Source organism: Hipposideros armiger, unplaced genomic scaffold (assembly GCF_001890085.2).
Source record: "Hipposideros armiger isolate ML-2016 unplaced genomic scaffold, ASM189008v1 scaffold_46, whole genome shotgun sequence".
In the NCBI taxonomy this organism is placed as follows: Eukaryota; Metazoa; Chordata; class Mammalia; order Chiroptera; family Hipposideridae; genus Hipposideros; species Hipposideros armiger.
The window spans coordinates 2,063,121-2,083,877 of NW_017731396.1; the positions used below are offsets into that span (position 1 = coordinate 2,063,121).

At 47.7% G+C, this 20,757-nt stretch overlaps 1 protein-coding gene across 1 annotated transcript in view; it reads right to left on the reverse strand.

Moving 5' to 3' along the window:
* VPS13D (vacuolar protein sorting 13 homolog D) overlaps nt 1-20,757 on the reverse strand; it is a 299,465-nt gene that overhangs the window by 7,032 nt on the left and 271,676 nt on the right. Inside the window, exon 62 of the mRNA XM_019639700.1 lies at nt 7,884-8,015. Coding sequence (XP_019495245.1) covers nt 7,884-8,015 — 132 coding nt within the window. The remainder of the gene's footprint in view (nt 1-7,883; nt 8,016-20,757) is intronic.

Consider the following 20,757-nt stretch of genomic DNA (forward strand, 5'->3'; position numbering starts at 1 on the left):
GGGACTTGACGTCCTGAGGGGAATTTGCAAACCGTAGTTGCTCAGAGCCCAGGCTCCCCCTGGAGCTGCTGGAAGGCCAGGTCCCAGGGCGGCTTTTGTTGTGGTGTCAGCAGTTGCTAAACACTCTGATGGGACGGAGGCCTGCCAGGCTGGTTTGCTTTCAGTCCCAAGCATGTGCCGGGCACTCGCTCACCTCTGAGCTTAGAGAGCACTCCCCATCCCCAATTCAAAACACGCCTTGTCTCTCAGCCTCCCCATCCCAAGGATTCACGAGTTCCAACGTCTCCATGAAGCTTCTCTAACACATTTTTCCCACGAAACACTCCAACCCCACCCCCACTCTTGAACACTTAACCGCTTACCTTCAAAAGTACTGCCAAACACTGACTTGTTCTCTTTATGTCTCCTGGATAGGCATGCCAGCTCTCTGACTACGCTGATGTAAGAGAGGGGTCCCCATCCTACCCCCGTGTCTCCCTGGGCAGCACCTCCGCATGAGCCACCCTGAGTGCTCGCTCAGTAAGCACCCGCCTGGTCCCAGTCGCCATTTTAGTTATGGCCTCGTATGATAAAAATGGGGGTTTATTGTTCTAGTCTAACTGGTGGATAATGCCAAGAATGTGGACTTGTGAAGTCTCGATGCTCAAATTAGAAACACCCAGCAGCTTTTGGTGGGCAGGCCATTTGGCACGTAATTTCCCACATCCTGGGCCTTGGCGGCACCAAAGGGGCAGCTTCTTCACTTGATCTAATCGAATGGGACCTGAACTAGCTGGTCCAGGGGAAGGAAAGGAGGCGGGGACAGAAAGGAAGTGAGGTTTAAAAAAAAAAAGGCTTCCTGAAAGACAGGAAGTGCTACAGGGCCAGCTAGAAGTTGCTGAGAAATCAGATAAAGAAATCAGGTCAAGACTGAAAAACGGCCTATGGCTTCTGGGCACAGGTGGGCGGGGCAAGTGGCGGTGGAGGCTGTACTGGGCTCTCTCCCAAAGTCGGCCACTGCAGCTGGGGTGAGAGCAGGAATGCGCATTAAAAGTCCAGCTGAGATGACTGTCTTTGCTCTGGTCCAGCACAGGATGGGGCCCTTCCATGCCCTCCCCCTTGCCTCCACTCTCACCGCATCTGGCAACCCCTGTAGCTGACATTTACACTCAGCCTCCGAAAGGGCCGAGGCCTTTCCATCCAGGCAGCTGCTCACGCCCAGGCTGGAGTGGCTGATGCTATTAGTGTATTTTCCACACTGGAACACTTTTATAAGCTTTAAAGTAGACTCCTTTTCAAGATGCCACAGATGGCAAAGTCCTCTGTCAGGCCAGAGCCACTTGGGGAGGAGGGGTGCTCTGAGCTGGGAGGCTCTGCTGTGTGGCATTTCTCCCCAACGTGCAGGAGGGAACCGTGCGAGCGGGCAGAGAAACCCGCCAGGCTGGGCGGCTCCGGCCGGGCTGGCTGCTTTCTTCAGGGCTCAGTTTCTTCATCTGAGAGAGGGGACACTACTGACAGCCTCTGTCACAAAGTTGGTAGAGAAGTCAAAATAGCTCCTGGTCACACAGAGCTGTGAGGGGACGGACGCAGTGAACAGGCACAGGCCTCTCTATTCTGAGAGTCCGGGGCCGCATTCACACCCCAAAGCTGCTACAGGTAATAACATCTTTTTGACTTTTACATGAAATGTTCTAAAGTCTTTTCAAAGCAAAAGCTGATCAGAGCCAAAGGTGTAACCAAGAGGAGGAGGAAGGGAGACAGTGAGGCCGCAGCCGGCAGCCGGAACACCAGGGTCCCCACCACGGGCTGAGCAGGAACCCAGAGGCTGACCTTGCAAACCGCTGTGTCTCCATTTTCCTCCTGACGCGTCCTCAACAACCAACAACCAAAGACCAAGGCTGTGTGTGTGTGTGTGTGTGTATTATTATTTTTTTTTTTTGCAAAATCTGCAAACCACGTCAAAGAATAATTAGCTCCAGACGAGGGGTTTCCTCCTGAAATGGAGACCAATCCCAAACTCGTCATTGCGAGAGGAGCTAAAACTCAGGGTGCAAGAGAAGCCCAGCCACAGCAGCGCTCGCGACAGTGTCCCCTGCCAGGCTGCCCCTTCCTCTGTCCCTTTCTCCTTCAAAGCTGCAGCACCGCCCTCCCTTCACCCCTGTCCACCTGCAGGAGGCCTGCTCCCCACGGGCTTCCATCTACTTCACTGGAGAGGCCCAGGGTCCCGCCACCAGAGCAGCAGCAGCCATTGCTGCAAGTGAGTGGAGTGCGGGCACTGGGCTCCCCACTCTTGGCGCCCTGTGTAACCACACTTCACGCGGTGGTGCTCTTGGCCCACGAGGGAGGGACTACTGGAAACCCCCACGGGCTGACACAGGAGAAGAGGGAAGCCGCAGGTCTCAGGAGATCCTGAGTGCGTCCTTCTGTTCTCTGGCCTGCTAGGAACTCGGAGGGAGAAACACAAAGCTCTGGATAAGCTTTGTCCTTCAAATGTGAGAACTAAAAGTCACCCAGGGCCCTGTTCACACATCTTAGGTTGCTGTAGATACTATCATGGGTCCTATAAAAAACAGGATTCTCAGACCTCAGTCACGAGTTTTACTTTTAACTCTCCTTTAAGGAGAAGAGGACACTCTGACCTTGGGATCAACCTGAGAAAGTTTCTTGGAGAGAAAGTCAGGCTGGGGCACATGGCTTACATCATTCTCTGAGGGACAGGGACGAGCAGTGGGCTCATCGGCAAGGTCCGCTGTCACTAATGATATCGCAAACCACGGCCACCGCAGGGGTGGTCTCAGCAATACCAGTGGCATCATCAATAGCTTCAGATCACGCCCTCTGTGGCGCGTAACCAAGTCTCCTCTAAGTCCCGTGGCCAGCGTGCCACTGGAACCATCTAGCCCTAGGTGCCAGGTGGCTCTGCCTGTCACTACCAGATGGCTTTGCTCAGAGCCTCCCTGCCGTCGTCTATAAAACAAGAATCATCCCATGTACTCTGCGGGGCCAAGGTGACAATTAGAGCTGATCTACAAACCCGATACAGAAGAGAAGCCCAGTCAGCGGCGTTGTTCCTCTGTTTTCTGCTGAGAACAGATGCCAAGCTCTCCAGACACCAGGGAGGGTCCCCTCGCAAGTCTACAAATCCTCGCTCCAGCGGATGGAGAAATGAGTGTCCCTCTAAGAGGCCTCATGGAAAACGGGTTCAGGACCAACGGTCCTCAGGGAGAGAGAAATCTGCCAAGTCACTGTTTCAACCAACAACTCTCGTGGTTTGATTTCTTTCTTTTTCTCCCATTCTTTTGTTAACTCTATTTATATATCTACAGTCTACTCATTTTGGAGTCATTTCAAACTCAGAAGAGTCCTGGGTCATCTCACTCCAGGTGCGCTCCTAGAAGATGCTCCTCCCCGGCCATGTGTCTCCCCCCACAAGTCTGCCTGGGACCCCCTCACACTCAGCGTGCCCTCCGCTGAGCTGCCCTTACCCCTCCAGTTCTCTCCGTCTTCAGCATTGCCGACTGCGGTGGGTGGCATCTCCCTCCAACCACACACGGCCAAGAAGCCCAGGGTCATTCTTAACCCTTCTCCTCACTCAGATTAAGAATTTCCTTAGTCTGTGGACTGTACTTACGCCACCTCCTAAATACCTCTCAGCTCTGTCCTTCTCCTCCTCTTCCCAGCCACCGGCCGCGTTCAGGCCTCTCCACCACGTACCTGCATTGCTCCCTGCAGGGCCTCCTAACTGGTTTCCTGCCTCCAGGCTCTCCAACTTCTATCCCTTTTTCTGTTGCTGTCAGAGGTTACATTTTTAAAATGTAATTTTGAGTGGGATCCTCTTTAAAATCTAACCTCTGCCTACAGCAGTAAACTTAGCGTGGCGGTCAAGGCTCTCCGAATTTGGCCTTGTAACCCACCTTTCCAGCCTTCCGGCCTCTGCTGTTCCTTCCCTCCCGTACATGTGCTGCCCCCGCCCCCCCAGCACCTGGCTAACTCGAGTTCTCCAGAAACGCCATGAACTCTTCAGTCTCCCTCTGCCCACACTCTTCTCTGCGGACGTGACTTTCTCTCCTCTCTCCTTGGCACATCTCTCCCCATCCTGCAGGGCCAGGGCAATTGCCCACAGCCTTCCCCAGCTTCCCAGGCATAAATTAATCACTTCCCCTTGTGGCCCCATAACACATGGCTCACACTTCTATTTTAAAAGCAATCATACGTTATAGATAGTAGGTAATGCTGTCCGTTTCATCTGCTAGACTGTGAACTTGTCAAGGCAAGAGCACATGTCTTATTTGTCCTGTCCATAGTAGGATTTAATAAATTTATGTGTTAGGTAGTCTCAGAAAATGACTGTGAAATGACATTGTGAGGTCCAATGGAATTGCCAGAGTACATGCAACTTGGGATGTTGGGGATATTTTACCCTTAGTCAAGTTAAAGAATTCTCTCAGAACGCTTGATTTAACTTATTAAAGATTTAGCAAGCCATTAACCTTGATCAGCATAGCTGAATAATCCATCAAATGAAAGTTTTAATTCAGTGGCGTATCAAAGAATGTCCACTTCCCTAAATGTCAATGGTTGACAGATTATTTCCTGGTTTAGAGAAGGAAGCTGATGAATTCTATCGCATTCCTCAAACGGACCCGTATTTTGTTTTTGCTGTGAGGCTGTCTATGTCACTACAAGGTTTATCTTTGTAGTTATAAGCTATTAGAATGAACATTTCAACCGGTGCTCAAAAACATTTCTGATTTCTCTCTGTCTCTTTCTGCAGCTTCTCAGGAAGGGTAGACAGGATACAAACTACCACAGACGCAAAGGGGACAAGAAAGGAGACTTTTACTCCTGATTTTATATCTGTGCTCTTTGAATTTGCTAACCACGTGCATGAAGTTTATTTCCTCAAAGAGAGAAAGCACTTATCTGGCTGGTGGGTTTATAGGCTATTTTTGTTTTCTTTTTTATATATTTCTGTATTAAAAAAATCTCACAAATGTTATTTTCTGAAACTACATTTTGAAAATACAATCCGATTGTCAAACTCCAGAAAATGGCATGGTAGAGCAGCTCCTTAGGTCATGTGGGCTGCTCATGGGCCCCTTTTTTGAAAATGTAAGAGCCACCCTAATGCTTATAATGCCAGTATGTGACTTTGTGATGAAGGATTAGAAATAAAACAGGCACTTAAAAAAAAAAAAAAGAAAATGAGATTCCTGGCTACAGACAGACACTGGTTATAAAAAAAAAAATTAATTTAATGAGATAGGACAAATTTTACTTTAACATCAGCTTAAGCCAGGATCCTATTTCAAAACCAAAACTGAGAAAAATGGGAACAATGGTAATTCTGCAACATACCAGAGAGATATTTGATTCATGTGAGACTAAAGCCTTTTCAGCTGGCCAGATCTTAAATCGTATGTCAGTAACTATCTTTTTAATACTAATTAATTAAATAAAATGAAAAAATTAAATGAAACTTGATCTGGGAGAACAAAGTTGAAGTAACCATGGCACTGGGGACTTTGTGGGGTTTTCACGACATCAGGAAGTAATTACACAATATTTTCCAGAAGTGAAACAGTGAGTCTAACTGGAAAAAAATGTGGAAACATTTAGTTAGAACAGTAGAGCAAGGTATTAAAGAACCTTTTAAGGGGTTAACTCTGAGGAAAATATGCAAACAATTAGGTCTGTAAACATGTTTTTAATTACAGTTCTAGGATAAAAGTCAGAGGTATAATTTGGCACTCGTGTGCTTTTCCTGAAAACTCCTTACTTGCAAAGTGATGATGCTAATGTTCACGTCACCGTGAGGACCCAGCCTGACAACCGAGGATACATCAGAGAAACATTTGCTGGTTCCCCGATGGCGTCTTCCTCGTGTACTGAGGAAGGCCATGGTCACGTGCCTCCTTCCACATGCACTGGCCAAGTTGTAACTCGCCAACGGGTAGAGACACATGGTTTTCATCTTTAGAGTCAAAATTCATTCATGCCAATATCTTTTCCCGGTTCGTATGAATTTCAAGGGTTTCATGAAACCTATTTTACTGACATCATTTTGATTCCAGTTTTCAGCTTTCCGTGGATGTTTCCAGGGTGTGCATGTCACTGGGAGCAACCCTATGTCAGCTGTGTGACACGCCTTCCTGTACTACACACTGTCTCCCTTGTGTTTTTGGCACAAGTCAGTCTACTGAAAATGAATTTCACAAGGACCAGGGATGGAAATTAAAAGCACAATGTACAGTAATTTTATAATCTCAACCTTTGACCAACCTTCCCACTCCCCCTCCTAAGGATGGAATAGTGCACACGTATTAATAAAGCGCTGAACTGCAGCTATCCGGCTATCATTCACGCCACAAATATTTACTGAGTGCCTATGATGTGCCAGGCACTGCTCTAGGTGTGAGGGTTCCTCCATGAATGGAACAGACGAAAGTCCCAGCCCTAGGCGGCCGCCATTCTAGCAGAGTTTGCACCGTGCCCTGCTGATCCTGAGAATGACTCTCTGGGCTGCTGATCCAAAGGCCTAAAGTGGTATAAAGCGTGGCCACAGTGCGAAATCCTATCCCCAAGGAAGCAGGCATTTCCAGTCCTCCCTGGAGTGAAACTGCACAGGGATTCTGGACACTGGAATGATGACTGGCGCTGAGGCCGGACTAAGAGAACAGAACATACTAATGACACATGCTATGTATGGACTGAATTGCTCCCCCGCCCCCCGCCCCCCCCCCCACGAATTCCTATGTTGAACTATTTTGAGTAAGGAAGTGAGGTTCAGTGAGGTCATGAGGGTGGGGCCCTGATCTTATAGGATGATTGTCCTTATGTGAGACACCGGAGAGCTTACTCTGTCTCTGCCACGTGAGGACACAGTGAGAAGGTGGCCATCTGCAAGCCAGGCAGCCTGAGCTGACTAAGATAACGTAATGCACCTCCATCATTAAGAGACCCTCCAACAACACTGCAGGAGGTCTGGGGTGCACAAGACACACCCAGGAAGACGCCATCCTATCCAGCAAGCAACAAATGGATTTGATGGTGGATGTCCCCATTCAAATACCACAACAGCAATATGAGATGAGGTCAGCTAACACCGTTTCTACCAGTGACACTGAAGGCTACTCTGAGAGTTACCCTCCACTTCAGACACGCCTCCACCAACCAAAACGCACTCATGGCCCTCATAACTGCCCCTAGCTGGCTCTATTTTAAAGGAGATACATGAGAAATTAAAGTAGCCTTTTGCTTCTCATCAGGCGTAACTAATTGCTTTCTCTGGGCTGGTGGTTCTAACACCTACATAAGTTACAGAGCACTTTACATTATAAGGGTCCCTGCAGAATATCTTAAAATAGTGACATACTGAATTCTATCATACCAACCTGGGTTAATTTCACTAATTGAAAATATTACAAGACCCCAGGGATGTAAGGCTCTGCATTCAAAGAGTAACAAAGCGATCTTAAGAAACCTGCACCTCCCCCCCCCCAATTTTTAGCTGTTATTTGCTTATCTGTTTTGTTTCACTAGATTTCTGTAGCAAACAATAGAACACCAAAGTTTAAGAAAATTTTACAGGGGAAAAACAACCCTTAACATTGAGAACACTTTATTCATTATCTTGTCTCTTTGAACTAACTAGAAAGAAACTGCCATTTTCTAGGAACAAAACATTAAGGTCCCGCTTGGAGCTCAGTTTGAGAGCCACTGTTTTGAGTAGAAGGCGGTTTCCAAGCAGTTCTATCTAAACCTATAAAACCAAGGAATCTCTGACTAGTTCCATGGTCTCAGAGTCAGGACGACACTCAGGTCAGGTAAAACCTTCTCAGCCTCAGAGATAAAAGACACAAGTCGGTGAGCCCACAGGGCTGGCTTCCCACCGCTCCACTTACAATTCGTCCTGTACGTTGTCCGTGAGCTTGAAGAGCTGCTCCTGCCCTTCTGCCTGGCTCTCAGAATAGCGGGGGAGCAGCCCCTGGGGCCCCGTGCAGCACCGGGGTTTCCGTACCCTCTGCGCTTGAGTCCTAGATGGGTAAATGGACAAAAAGCAGGGGTTAAGTGTTGTGTTAAAATGATTTCCCGTCCTCGTCTCAGATAAAAGCTCACTACCAGACATACTCTAAATTAGTGACCGGAAACAAACCGCAGTGTTACGTGTGTGAATGTACAAAAAGATGGGGATTAAAGACTCCAATCCTGAATCAGAACCGCGCTTTTGCTGTTTCCTAGCTGTGCGATCCTGGACAAGGTGGCTGACTTCTGTAGTCCGCGGTTCCAGTGTTCTCTGTAAAACGGGGTCTGACAGCTCCACTCCCTCACAGGACTGCTGTGAGGGTCCAGTAAACGATGCCTGTCAAGCCTGTGCTCAGAGACAGAATGGGGGCTACCTACCAACCAGTGGTTGGTACTGTCCTGCTACTGTCATTATTACTGGACACCCCATTTTTCTAGGAATCTCTTCAGGAGATGCATGTCCGCACTTGCAGGGCCAGGGAGGAGAGTGATGGACCTTGGGCATTTAGTCAGCACACACCCAGCTTCTGGGTTTCCTCTAAGATGAGCTCAGCTGCCCGGGAGTAGGGTGAGGGACGCGGTGATCACATGAGGGAGACGAAGGACTCCCTGGGCTGGTCCCAGGCCACAGCCTGGGTTCTGCAGTGGTTCTGACTCATGCCACTCAGCTGCCGGCTGCCCAAAGGAATCTGCTTCGCTATGGCTTTCAGGGTAGGCTGATGTTGTCTTTCTCCACAAACCATATACAGGCTAATTGATAAGTACTTTTTGGTGTTTTCCTAGAAACAGGAGCCCGTATTTGTCTTGGAAAGGCTGTGCATATTTCAGATGACTGATAAGAGTGTGCTGGTTCTGTCCTCGGCCTTGTACTTGCTGTACTTTTCATTATTTGTTCCTGGATTCCACTGAAGCAAAACACCCCTCTTTAGACATATCTAAAAATGAGGACGAGGCATACACACGGAGTCAGCACTTCCGAACCATGTACTAACAGCAGTGGAGAGGTTTACTACAAGGGCAAAGAGGGCCCTGGAGGCAGATCACGGAGTAATACGGACAGGAACTTGCCACGGGACACGCAATAGTTAGCTGCAACACTGGGCCAACCTGCGAAGCACCCCTGGACCCAGGAAACACTCAGCTCATCAGGCCATGATGTCTGAGGCCCACACCTGGGTAATGTTTGCTGCGTGCCGGAAAGCCATAAAGCCAATGATAACCTTTGAGAAGTTCAGTAACAAGGAGGCCCTAAGCACCACTGCTTGTACTCTTCCAGGGTGATGTAGAGACTTAAAAAGTTTCAACAATCTGCACTAAGGAAATGGATAAAAAAAAAATTGAATTGATTATCATATACGCACATCTTCCCATTAGGCATCGTCTCAATTCCTTCTTCAAGACTTGGGCCTATTGTTGGCTCTTTAGACCCCAATTATTGACTGATGTGGGGAGGGCGGTGCAGGCAGCTGCACTTATGAACGCGGGCCGACCACCGCGAGCCCAGCGAGCCAGGGGGAGGAGAGGCGTGCAGCTCCAGGCGCAGAGCCTGCTCCTCTCTCCCTGACGAGTAGGTCATCTACTGTCGTTCCAAACACTGCCTAGGACAGGCAGGTCACGTGTCTCTTCCCCCAAGCCAGTTCTACTATTCTGTCCCCGTGAAGCTCCTGGAAGAGGTTCGGGCTATGGTGGCAGAAGCCCAAAGGCTCCTCCAAGACAGATGTGACAGGACCTGCTGCTCATCACTTTTCAATGTAGGCTTCGTCCTGATTCTTCTCACCACATCGCCCCCAATCTATTGGGGGGGGAGGGGTGTAGGCTCAATTTCCATATATATCCCTAGTCCAGCTATTCCTCATCTCTGGATTTGTGATGGATTATTACAATAGCCCTACAACTCGTTCTTTCTATTTCCATCCGTATCCCCTCCCCTCCTAACAATGAGAATGACCCTTTCAAAATACAAGTTGGAGATAAAGTCAGTCATATGCTTAAAGCACATTCACCTCACATCTCACTTAGATAAAATATTTGCTCACCGCTTGGCTCCCCATTTGGAATGTAACTGCCACGAGAAGAGGGATTTTGTTTTGTTCACTGTTATCCTACGAACTAGAGCAGTGCCCAGTACATGGTGGAAAAGCAATACACAGGAGCTGAATAAATGAATGAATGTATTTGCGGGTAGGGGACTGGTATAAGGGCCATTGTGGCTCTTGAGCTAAAAAAGGAAAGGTGCTATGCAAACTTCGGTGGAGAGTTTGAAGACTTGAGATTCTGAGCTTTGAAAGTCAACAAGGTCAAGGCAAAATGTGAACCAGCTAAAACCCCATCTTCCTGAAAGCTTGGGGGTGTGTCTGTCCCATCCCCTGACCAAAACAAAGGAAGGGGTCGGTATAAAGACAAAGTCATGACATGATGTCTCTGCTGACACACGTATGCTCCTTAGAAGAAATAATCTTTTCCTTAGTACCTACAGTGGGAAAAACATGCTACTGAGGAGGAGAAAACTTACTAAGAGTCCTAACCTCCTCTGGTGGGAGCCAAGGAAGACAGAGAAGCCACGGAAAGGTGGCTTATTTCTGAACCCTTGGAAATCACATCTTGTAACAACTATGCAATCGTTGGGAATGTAAGTAAGTGTGTCCCATGTTATCTCATTATCAAATAGCTTTCTGGTCCATTCAGCCTGACTTCATGGCCTCCCTCAGGGCCTCCCCCAAATTTCAGTGACCCAACCTCACCCCACTCCCAATACATTATCTGCTAATTTGCAAACTACAAACCTACTCAAACACAGAGAATACAAAGGCAGAGCAGCTCCCTGGCGGGGGACACACTGCCTAGTTAAGTTTCTTTTCTTATCTGTCTTCCCAACAGGCTGCAAACTATCTTCCCATTTCCAAGGTCCTCACTTTGCAATCAACCAAATATCAGGGCAGGTTGGAAATAGTTCTTAGATGTTGCAGATGGAGGAGGTTCACTGTGGCATTCGAGGGTCATTTTTCACAAGGATACAGAAGAAAAGCGAGTTCAACTTTGCCAGAGAGGAAATGTAGTCTTCTCTTCTAGTTTTATAAATATCGGTACTACTAGAAGGGGTGATTCCAAGATACTCTTAACTAGAAGCAGTGAGTTGGATTAAAGGAATTCTTCCCACAATCTCCTATTACCTTATCACTGTTGGTATCTGAAAAACTATTCTTTCTTCTCTGAAACTCAACTAAAGTTTTAACTTCTGAGGTCTAAGTTGGGAGGTTGGTGGGAGAGAGAGGGGTGCTTAAAGTCACCATGTGTGAATAAATTTAGTCCCAAATATATCAAAGAACTATAAACAAAAAACAACAAGCTAGTGTTTTCCAATATCATAATCCAGCAAAGAGTTTAAAGGGATATACTTTGGGTCAGGGTATCATATGATACAACTGTTTTCATCATCTATTGATGATGGCACTACAAATTCACATAAGCCTTTGAAAACAGTATGACTGGGGCTGGCTGAGTGGCTCGTTGGTTAAGAGTTGGCTTGGGAGTGCAAGCTCTGAGCAGCAGGGTCGCCAGTTCGTATCCCACAAGGGCCAGTGATGCTGTGCCCTCTACAGCTAAGATGGTGAACAACAGCTTGACCTGGAGCTGGGCTGTCATAAGTCACCGGCGACGGCGTAGGCTGCAGTGGGGCTGCAGTGGGCTGCCGTGAGTGGCCGGCGGCCGGCATAACCAGCCGTCCAATGGCCGGCAATTGATCTGCCTCACCCGGGAAGAGCGCAATGATAATACCAACATGGGCCAGTGAAGCGACGTCCTCCACAACTAGACTGAAGAACAAAAGGACAGCAACTTGTCTGTTCCCCTTCCCCGATTCCCCAATGCTGTTCCCCTCCCCTAACTCCCCAATAAAATCTTTAAAAAAAAAAACCAAAAACAAAAGAACAGTATGACTGTAACAGAAACCCTAATTTGTTCACTATGTGATTCAGGAATATAGCGGGTCCACTGCTAAGTGGTTGCTGTTATATCACTTTCATGTATATTCCTGGGAGCCTATCAGCATCTGGAGGGAAAGGACTCTCTTCTATTTTTTTTTTAAACTGGGCTCATCATTATCCTCAGTTCAAGGTCCACTATCATCATTGGCTTTTTTAAAATTTGTTTTAAATGATGTGATAAATATGTGAAACCACCATCCCCAGCAGGAAAACTCCATCGTTGACCATAAATTGAGTCTGTCTGCGTGGTCCTCTGCCGCGCCTCAGCCCACCCTGTTCCTCCTCTACCTAACACGGCTATTATTCTGAATCCTATATTGATCATTTCTTGGCTTTTCTTTTTCTCGTAGTCCTATCACATTTCAAAGTATGTTCTGGTAGAGTCCTATTATACTCTTTGGTTTTAGTTGTTTTGGGCTTTTGAAAAAGGATGTCACTGCCTTTTTATGTTGTGGGACTTACTCCTTCCCCCTTGAATCAAATTGCCAAGATTCAGCCATTCTTTTATATGTACTCGTTATAATTCATTTATTGTGCCTACTTTTATTATTCCATTGTCTGAATATGCCATCATTCATCCATCTTCCTGTTGGTGACATATGGGTGATTGCCAGGTTTTGCTATTACAAATGATGCTGCAATGAACATTCCTGTCTATCTCCTGGTGAACATGGACAAGGGTTTCTTTGGGTATCTGTCTAAGGGGGGTTTGCTGGATCGCAAGGCATGAATGTTCACCCAACAAGATAACTCAAATTACTCTAAAGTGGCAGAACCAACTTACACTCCCACCAACGATGATTTAGGACAGCTAGTTAGTAATCTATATCTTTCTAACACTTGATATTGTCTAGGACAGCTTTGTCCAATGCATAACAACCACTGGCCACGTGTGGCTACTGAGCACTTGAAATGTGGCCAGTGTGACTAAGGAACCGAACTTTTAAAGTTTAAATGTAAAATGGGTATAGACAGTACTGGTCTAGACTCTGAATTTTCGCTGCTTGAATGGATATAAAAATGGCACCTTTGGAGCCGGCCGAGTGGCGCAATGGTTAAGAACTGGCTTGGGATGCCAGAGGGCCCCGGTTCAGATCCCACATATGAGGGCCAGTGACACTGCCCTCTACAGCTAAGATGCTGAACAACAGCTCAACCTGGAGCTGGGCTGCCGAGAGTCGCTGCAATGGCGTAGGCTGCAGCCCCTGCTGCAGTGGGTTGCCATGGGCTACCATGTGTAGCCAGCAGCCAGCGTGAGCGGCCAGCAGCTGCTGTGAACGGCTGTCCAGAAGCCGGCGACTGATCTGCCTCGCCTGGGAAAAGTGCAATGATGGTGCCAACTTGGGCCAGTGAAGCAATGTCCTCCACAACTAGACTGAAGAACAAAAGGACAGCAACTTGTCTGTTCCCCTTCCCCAATTCCCCAGCGCTGTTCCCATCCCCCAATTCCCCAATAAAAATATTTTTTAAAAAAGGCATCTTTTCTTCTCATTCACACTCTCTCCTTTCAATGTGAAGGGTACTGGTGTTCAATAAAAAAAGCAGCATAGGTATGGCGCCTGCCCATGGGCACCAGAGCAGAGAGGTCAACTTCTAAGCTACTCAGGCCCACCGCTGATGGACAACCCCGGGAACACCCTCCGGCCTCCCCTGGCGGACTTGCTTCTCTTCTCACGATCGCCTTTACTATCAAGACTGGCTGCTCCTAGGGCAGGGTCTGGTACTGCACCCTGGGGATAATAGATCATTAAACAAAGGGGTGGCAAAACTTCACCCACTCACCTCTCATTAGTTGACAGCGTCTCTTACTCACAGTCGACATAAAAGGTAGTTTACAACATGAGTCTGTTTAGTGCACATGCAGCAACTCTGCCTCCACAAACCTTTGTTTAGCCAAAGGTCTGCGGTGTATTTAATTGCTGCCAGCTGGGGGCTGGTCGGCCATTTTAAGCCCTCAGCTGCTGCGGTTTATAAATTTCACAGTGTATAGAAAGAAGCAGGCCTTCCAGTCAACCAGCTAATCCAAAATGTCAGCACCAAACCAACTTGAGCTTTGAACTCCATGAAAATGTCAGGGAGTCGGCTGTGCAGTACGGACGACTCTCCCCCCAGGGAAGGGGCTGCTGATACAGTGGCTGATACACTGCAGATATCCACCCCGCGAGGGAGAGCGATACGGAAGAAGTCTGCGGCTGGCCACTGCTATCTGACACACACTGGAGAGCCCCAACCCGAAGATCGGGGTAATGAAAACAATCCATGTCATTTTCTTCAAGCAACAATAAATCCAAACAAGGTGACACAGGAAGATCTAACCAGTTCCACTCGGCTAATCTTGCCTTTCAGCCCGAGGGTCAACAGTTGGCCAGCCATTCCTTGTTCTTCGCGTTTACGATGAGTAACTATGTCATAGTTCTATTAGTTGAAGACAGATGTTGTACACACATACACGTACCCCTGCACAGCTTAAGCTATTAGTCGGTTGAGAAATCTGTCATGGCCAATGTCTATCAACCAAGTGAGGTTCAAAAACAATCAGTAAACGAGGAGAAAGTGTGTGTCAAACATGGGACTTCCTCGCGTAATAGAATGTTTATTCAACTGATGACTGCCACCTTCCTTAGGGGCCGTGTGGACTGACCCCAACAAAGTGATGGATTGTGCTTGCATTTACTTTATGTGTGTGTCCAAGACTTTTGTTTTGATTACATACCTTCCTGATATACACTGTGCTCGGCTGGGCACAAGCAAGCAGGCTGCGAACAGAAGGTCAACCCAGACTATCTCTCCAAATACTGCTAATGGGTAACAGCTACAAGATACCAAGATTCTTGACTGAACAGCTCAAGCAAACATTTGTCAGTGCCCCGAAAGGAGCTCAACAGTCTGTCTAAACCGTCCTCTGCACTGAGTGTGCGAACCGGTGAGAACCGTCCTCTGATCGTCCCTGCAGCGCAGTGTCTGGAAGTGCAAGACGCCTGCCACGCCACGAGCGACATCTCATGTCTGACCTCCCTACCGCCTCCACTTTCAGAAACTTGGTAGAAAAGCATTTCTCCACAGATTTTACTCCTTTCGGTGAATGCTGTAATCAGAGAAGGCTCTACTCGAGGACAGAAACTTCTGGAACTTGGCTCCGTTTACCCCAGGAACTCTGCCCCACAGTTCCATGATAAACAGAAATCCACTTTCTAGAACCTACCCAGAGACACTGTTCAATCCATAGGTTGAATGATAGCTACTGAGGTCTGATTGAATTAAACCCTGAACCAAGAAAATTGCACCAAATATCTGTTACGCCAATTTGGATTTTGAACACATGAGAAAACAGGCTGGGCAGGAAGAAACCCGATGGCAGTAGAGGTTGGCCCCTAAACAAAATTACTGTAATAACTGAGGGTCCGAACTAAGGCACCAGAAAAAGGAGCCTGCTCAGAGCCTTGAGAAGGGCTTGCGTCTGCCCCTGCCCCACCTCCCACCGCGTTTAATGAACTTTTCCTGAGCGATCCTACGTGTAGGCCAGTGTGAGGCCTTCAGGAAGACCGGATAAACCCCGTGTCCAGGGAGCTTAGTGGAGGCTCACGGAGGAGATAAACCAACAGGCAATAATGCTGAGAGGACAGGCTCTGGAGCCTGGCTGCCTGGGGGGAATCCCAATTCCACCATTTACAAACTGCAACCGACGGCGGGTTGTGTAACCTCTTGGAATCGTGGTTTCCTCATCTATAAAACAGGGACGATAATAACGGGGTTGTTGTGAGGAAAAATAAGTCAGTATGCGCACTGTGTTCATAGGAGTACCTGGCCCCTACTAGGTATCAGTAAGATGCTTCCTATGATGATAATGATGGTGCAGCGTCTGGAAAGGGTGCCTTGGGTGCACAAGAGGGGCCTAACCTAGCGCAGGTGGCTGAAGCCCAAGGGGAGACAGGGTCCAACGCCCAACCTTTCTCACTTAGTTTCTTATTGGGGAAACGGCTTCAAATGGAAATATTCCCCTTTTCCCTCTTGCTTTCTTGTTAACGACCTTCTACTTACCACTCCCCGGAGTTCTGAAGTCATCTGTGTAACAACAACACATAAAACCCCACACTGTATCGCTGCAATTGAAAACGTGGGAAAGATGTTGATTCATGAAATCGTTAGAAATTCTATTACTGTCGCTGTTACGATTTGGGTAATTTGACGTCCTGCAGTGGGGGACGAGGCTTCCTGGGCTGGGTTTTCTCTCATCAGTGGGATTCACACATGACTTGTTTATAGGGGTCAAGGCTTCCTACAACCTAACACATGTTTTGGGGACTCCATGACATTGCAACTGTGACAGCTGGTAGGATTAATGCCAACAGATATGTCTGTTGGGATTTAAACTCTAAGAACAAAACCTCTCCAGGGGTTTTTTTCCTGTCAACTCACTCCCTCTGCATGAGACTACCTGTTCAGGAGGCTGGGGGAGGGGCAGAGAAGACTGGCTTCATAAGGAATTCCAACCAAGTGGACAATGTCACAGTGAGATTGCAGCCTGACAGAGGGATTTCCAAAATGCCTAACTTTTGTACGCATTCTGGGGTTGCTCTGCTTTAAAAAAATAAAATAGTGGACAACTTATAAAGTGGCTTGCAACTTTCAAGACTGTCACAAGAATGAGGCATTTTACACATGCAAGCTTCATTTGTGTTCTAAGCACAACATCCTGAATCAGAGTGTGTAGTGCTTATAGGAATCCCACAGGGTCAAATTCCCTGCTAAACTGTCACCTCTAATGCCAATCCCAAGGCATTTCATATGGGCCCAAATACAGTTTCTCATAAACTTCATTTTGGGGCTATTAAGTACAAATTCTAACAATAACAAGCTGACTAAACTAAACAAACCAGTTTATTTTCAGATTGATTTCTAGCAAATGATGACATAATTTATAAAAAATCTTAATATTCTCGCTCTTCTCCCAAAAGCGGATCTCTTTTGAGAGACAGATGAAATTTAGGGGCATGGTGGTCTAGAGAAGAACATAAGGCTTTGGAAAAAGACCGACACAGACTGAAATCCCAGTCCAGTCACTTATTAGCTGAGTGATTGTGAAGAAGTTACTAGATGGCTCTCAGCCTGTTTCCGTATCAATAAATGAGAATACTTACTTGGTTGATAATGCTGAGATGATACATGAAAAGTGCACATGGCACAGTGCCTGGCATATACCAGGTACTCACAAAAAGTGTCTCCCTCTCTCCTACCCTTACTCAGAATTATTGGGTGTCGAGTCAATTTAAAATACCAAAACACAAAAGTCTTAAACTTTAGATTTAGAATTTTAGCTTGACAGAACACTCTGGGGAACCTGATGTAAGAATGACTCATCAGGGATGCATCAAATGTTTGGACTCTTAGGTGTTTTCTAAGGAACCAGTGCCGAAGTGTTTACTCACTTGGTCTACCCCATCCATACCTTCTTTGCTTAAAGGACTTTTTAAAAAAAGAGCTACACTAGCCAACCTAGAGGCTCAAGGAATTATACCAAAATGTCAAATTCTTAGAATTGGAATTAAGAGAATTTTAGAATACTGCCATTAATAAAATTCACCATATCAGAGGTTTTCAGTGGTAGGGCATGTTCTCTATATGGAGTTTATAAGATAACTGAATCCACTGAAGCCCTGAGAATGGAGCTGCCCGGGCAGAAGTACCGGATGTGTCCTTAGCATCCCCTCCGTGCCCCCGGCCACCTCACTTAGTCGTGTGAAGGGTCTCCCTCAGGACCAAAGCAGGCCTCGTATGGGGTCCGCTCTGTGATTTGTTTGCTTTTTCAAGATTACCCATTCAGTCAGGCTGGACGTTTTACACAACCTTTTACTATCAAATAGGGTATGGCGGCGGGTGAGGTGGAAAAGAAGCCACTTCAAAAACGGACAAGGACACTGACACGAGAATGAAAGCTTACGCACAGCTGCCCCTCTCACGGGGATAAAAACAGGATCGGTTTCAGGCCCCGAGGTTAGACTTTAGGTGGTAGAGGGAGAAACTGAGACCCCCGGACGGTGGAAGAGCCAGCAGGGACACGCCCTCTTTCCCGTCACCCACTTTCCCAGGGACGGGCTCGTGTCCTGAGCCCAGCCACGGCCTGGAAAGTGTGGTAAGTCAGCGGAAGCGCATGGAGCCCGAGCTTTGCGCCTCTTCTCTGCACTGTTGGGGGCCCCAGACCAGTGCCCAGCACACAGTGGGTGCGCAACGCACACATGGGAAACGGACAGACCGGCAGCCACGAGCCAGTGTGACAACTGGTGGCTGGAGAGCCACAGCTGCTGCTGCTTCTGAAGCCAGTGGGGGTGGAGGACGCAGCCTGTCGTGGAACTTCTCCTCCGAGATGAGCCAGAGACAGGCCGGGAGTTGGTCCCGACCCAGGAACCCTTGGAGTATAAGAATGCAGATCGTTCCATCCCGGAGGGACACTAGAAAGTTACTGACCCAGGTCATGTTCTCCCAGGGGCAACTGGCTAGCTGCCTGGCGGCCTCGGGGCAACGGGCTCTGCCTGCGCTTTTCCAGGTAGGAAGAGCAGTGGGGCCTGGACCTCTGCAGGCTGCCCAGGGGTCTGGGTCCCTATGGATAGTCTGGTCCAGGCTTGACACTCAGCACTTAAGTAGCTCAGAACCTTCTGGGCAGAGTGAGGGGTTCTCTGCCCTAGCTCAAATTCCAAGCACGTCTTCAAAGGCTTTCTATGTGGCTTTCATTAGCTCAGTCCCCATTTTTAGGTTCTTTCGACCTAGAAACATAAAAAAATCAGCCAATCACCTACTTCCCTCATCTTCCTCTGACCAGCTGGCACTTTTTTATTGTTTGTCCTCCAATGTAACCTGTGGCCAAGCTTTCTCAAGATGCCAAGGCCACCTCTAGTCAAATCTATCCCTCTATAAACAAGAAATGCCAGCTTCTTTTTGAACTTGTGTTAAACGGGCCCTGGCCCATCATTCCAACCCCCTCAAGAGGATCTCTTGCATTTTTCGGGGAGAAGAAGAGCCTCCCCTGTGTTCTGGCTCTCGCCGCAGTGCCCAGGTCTGAAGCCAGAGCGGGAATGGGCGTGTGTGTGAACGGGGTTGGGTTCAATGGTGTCCTTTCCGTCTGGATAGGAAGGAAGCAACTCAAAGGGGCAGCTCAGTGACACCCTTCGGGGCGTCTACAAGGGGTTCATTTCTGCCCGGTGCCATGATGTGCAACCCGGTGACAAAAGACTATTGTTTATCTGGCGATAAGAAGGTCAAGCTGCCTTCTAATTAAGTGCTGCCAGTGTGAACATGAATGGGACTGATTGCCACAGTCCATCCGCCCTTGGCAAACTGGTTTGTTTGGTCTGGACAGCAAACAGCATTCCATACTACTGGATTTTTTTTCTCCCAGATCCCCTGCGGCCCCATCACCCCCCAAACCTTTCTTAAAAATTACAATCTGTTCTGCTGTCTCAAGTTACATTCTGTAAATAATAAGCAACACTGATGAAATGAAAAAAGCTGAAAATTCGTAAAGCAGAAAGATCTGCAGTATGTCCCACATCTGTGTCACATTAAATGTGCACTCAACAGATTTGCTGATTCCCGTCTAATCAGCATACGAGGGTGACGTGGGCGAGAAGGGGTCTCTCGCTACATGCCACAGCAGGGCCGAGGGCCACCAGAGGCAGGCCAAGGAGGGGCAGGAGCTGGCACCAGGAGGCGGAGACGCCGAGCCCACAACACAGATGACACTTGAGCCAGCCTGCCCAGTCCTGGCACATGTGCACCACACACTGGTGGGTCACTGCTGAGGTTAGGTCACGGGACAGCGACTGCTCAGAACCGCCTTCCCAGTCCTCCATGTTGCTGAGGCTGGGCCCACGGCGGTTAAACCAAATAACATGTTTTAATGACAAAATGTCTCATTTGAAGGACTTGGCTCCCTATACATTAAAATGACTACGAAATAAAAATAGAACAGAAGGAAACCAGTTAAAGTCCACTTGGCAAAATGCTGAGAGGCTACTAGAGATGTTAGTTGCTATGCCAGGCAAAATTTGATCCCATCCTAATTTCTTCCAAGCATGTTAAACACATACACGCACACACACGCACATACATGCAAGTGTGTGCACACACGTGCAGGCACTCATGCTCCCATTTAAGTATTGGCAGAGCATGAGAGAGAAACTGGCATGTTTTAAACTTGTGGCGTTGTGCTGAGCCCATGATGATTAGAAGGCTCCATGTTGGGGGAAAAAAAAAACAACCAGATTCAGACTCAACCAAGAGTCTTTATCCAGAGGAGCATGAGAGCCTCCAAGGATACTCAGGAAAAACTTAGTGCATCACCACCTCAACCAGCTCTTGTACATCTGTCTTGTGCATACAGCTCTCATGAACTGAGTTAAGTTCGCGAACTCATCCTAGAAAAAGTGCAACCTACCTCATTGCTGAATATCACTACCGTCACCATTGAAGTCCTCCCCTTGGGAAGCTATGCACTGACGCCAGCACCTAGTCTGCCCTTCAAAGCAATTTTGGAACTCTTTTTCTGGAATGGCCATCAGCGTTGTTGTCATATTACCCTTGATGCCCTGAATGTCATAAAAAAGTCTTCCTTTCAAAATTTCCTTTATCTTCAGGTAAAGAAAGCAGTCATTGGGGGCCAGATCATGTGAGTAGGGAGGCTGTTCCAATACAGTTATTTGTTTACTGGCTAAAAACTCCCTCACAGACAGTGCCGTGTGAGCTGGTGCATTGTCGTGATGCAAGAACCATGAATCGT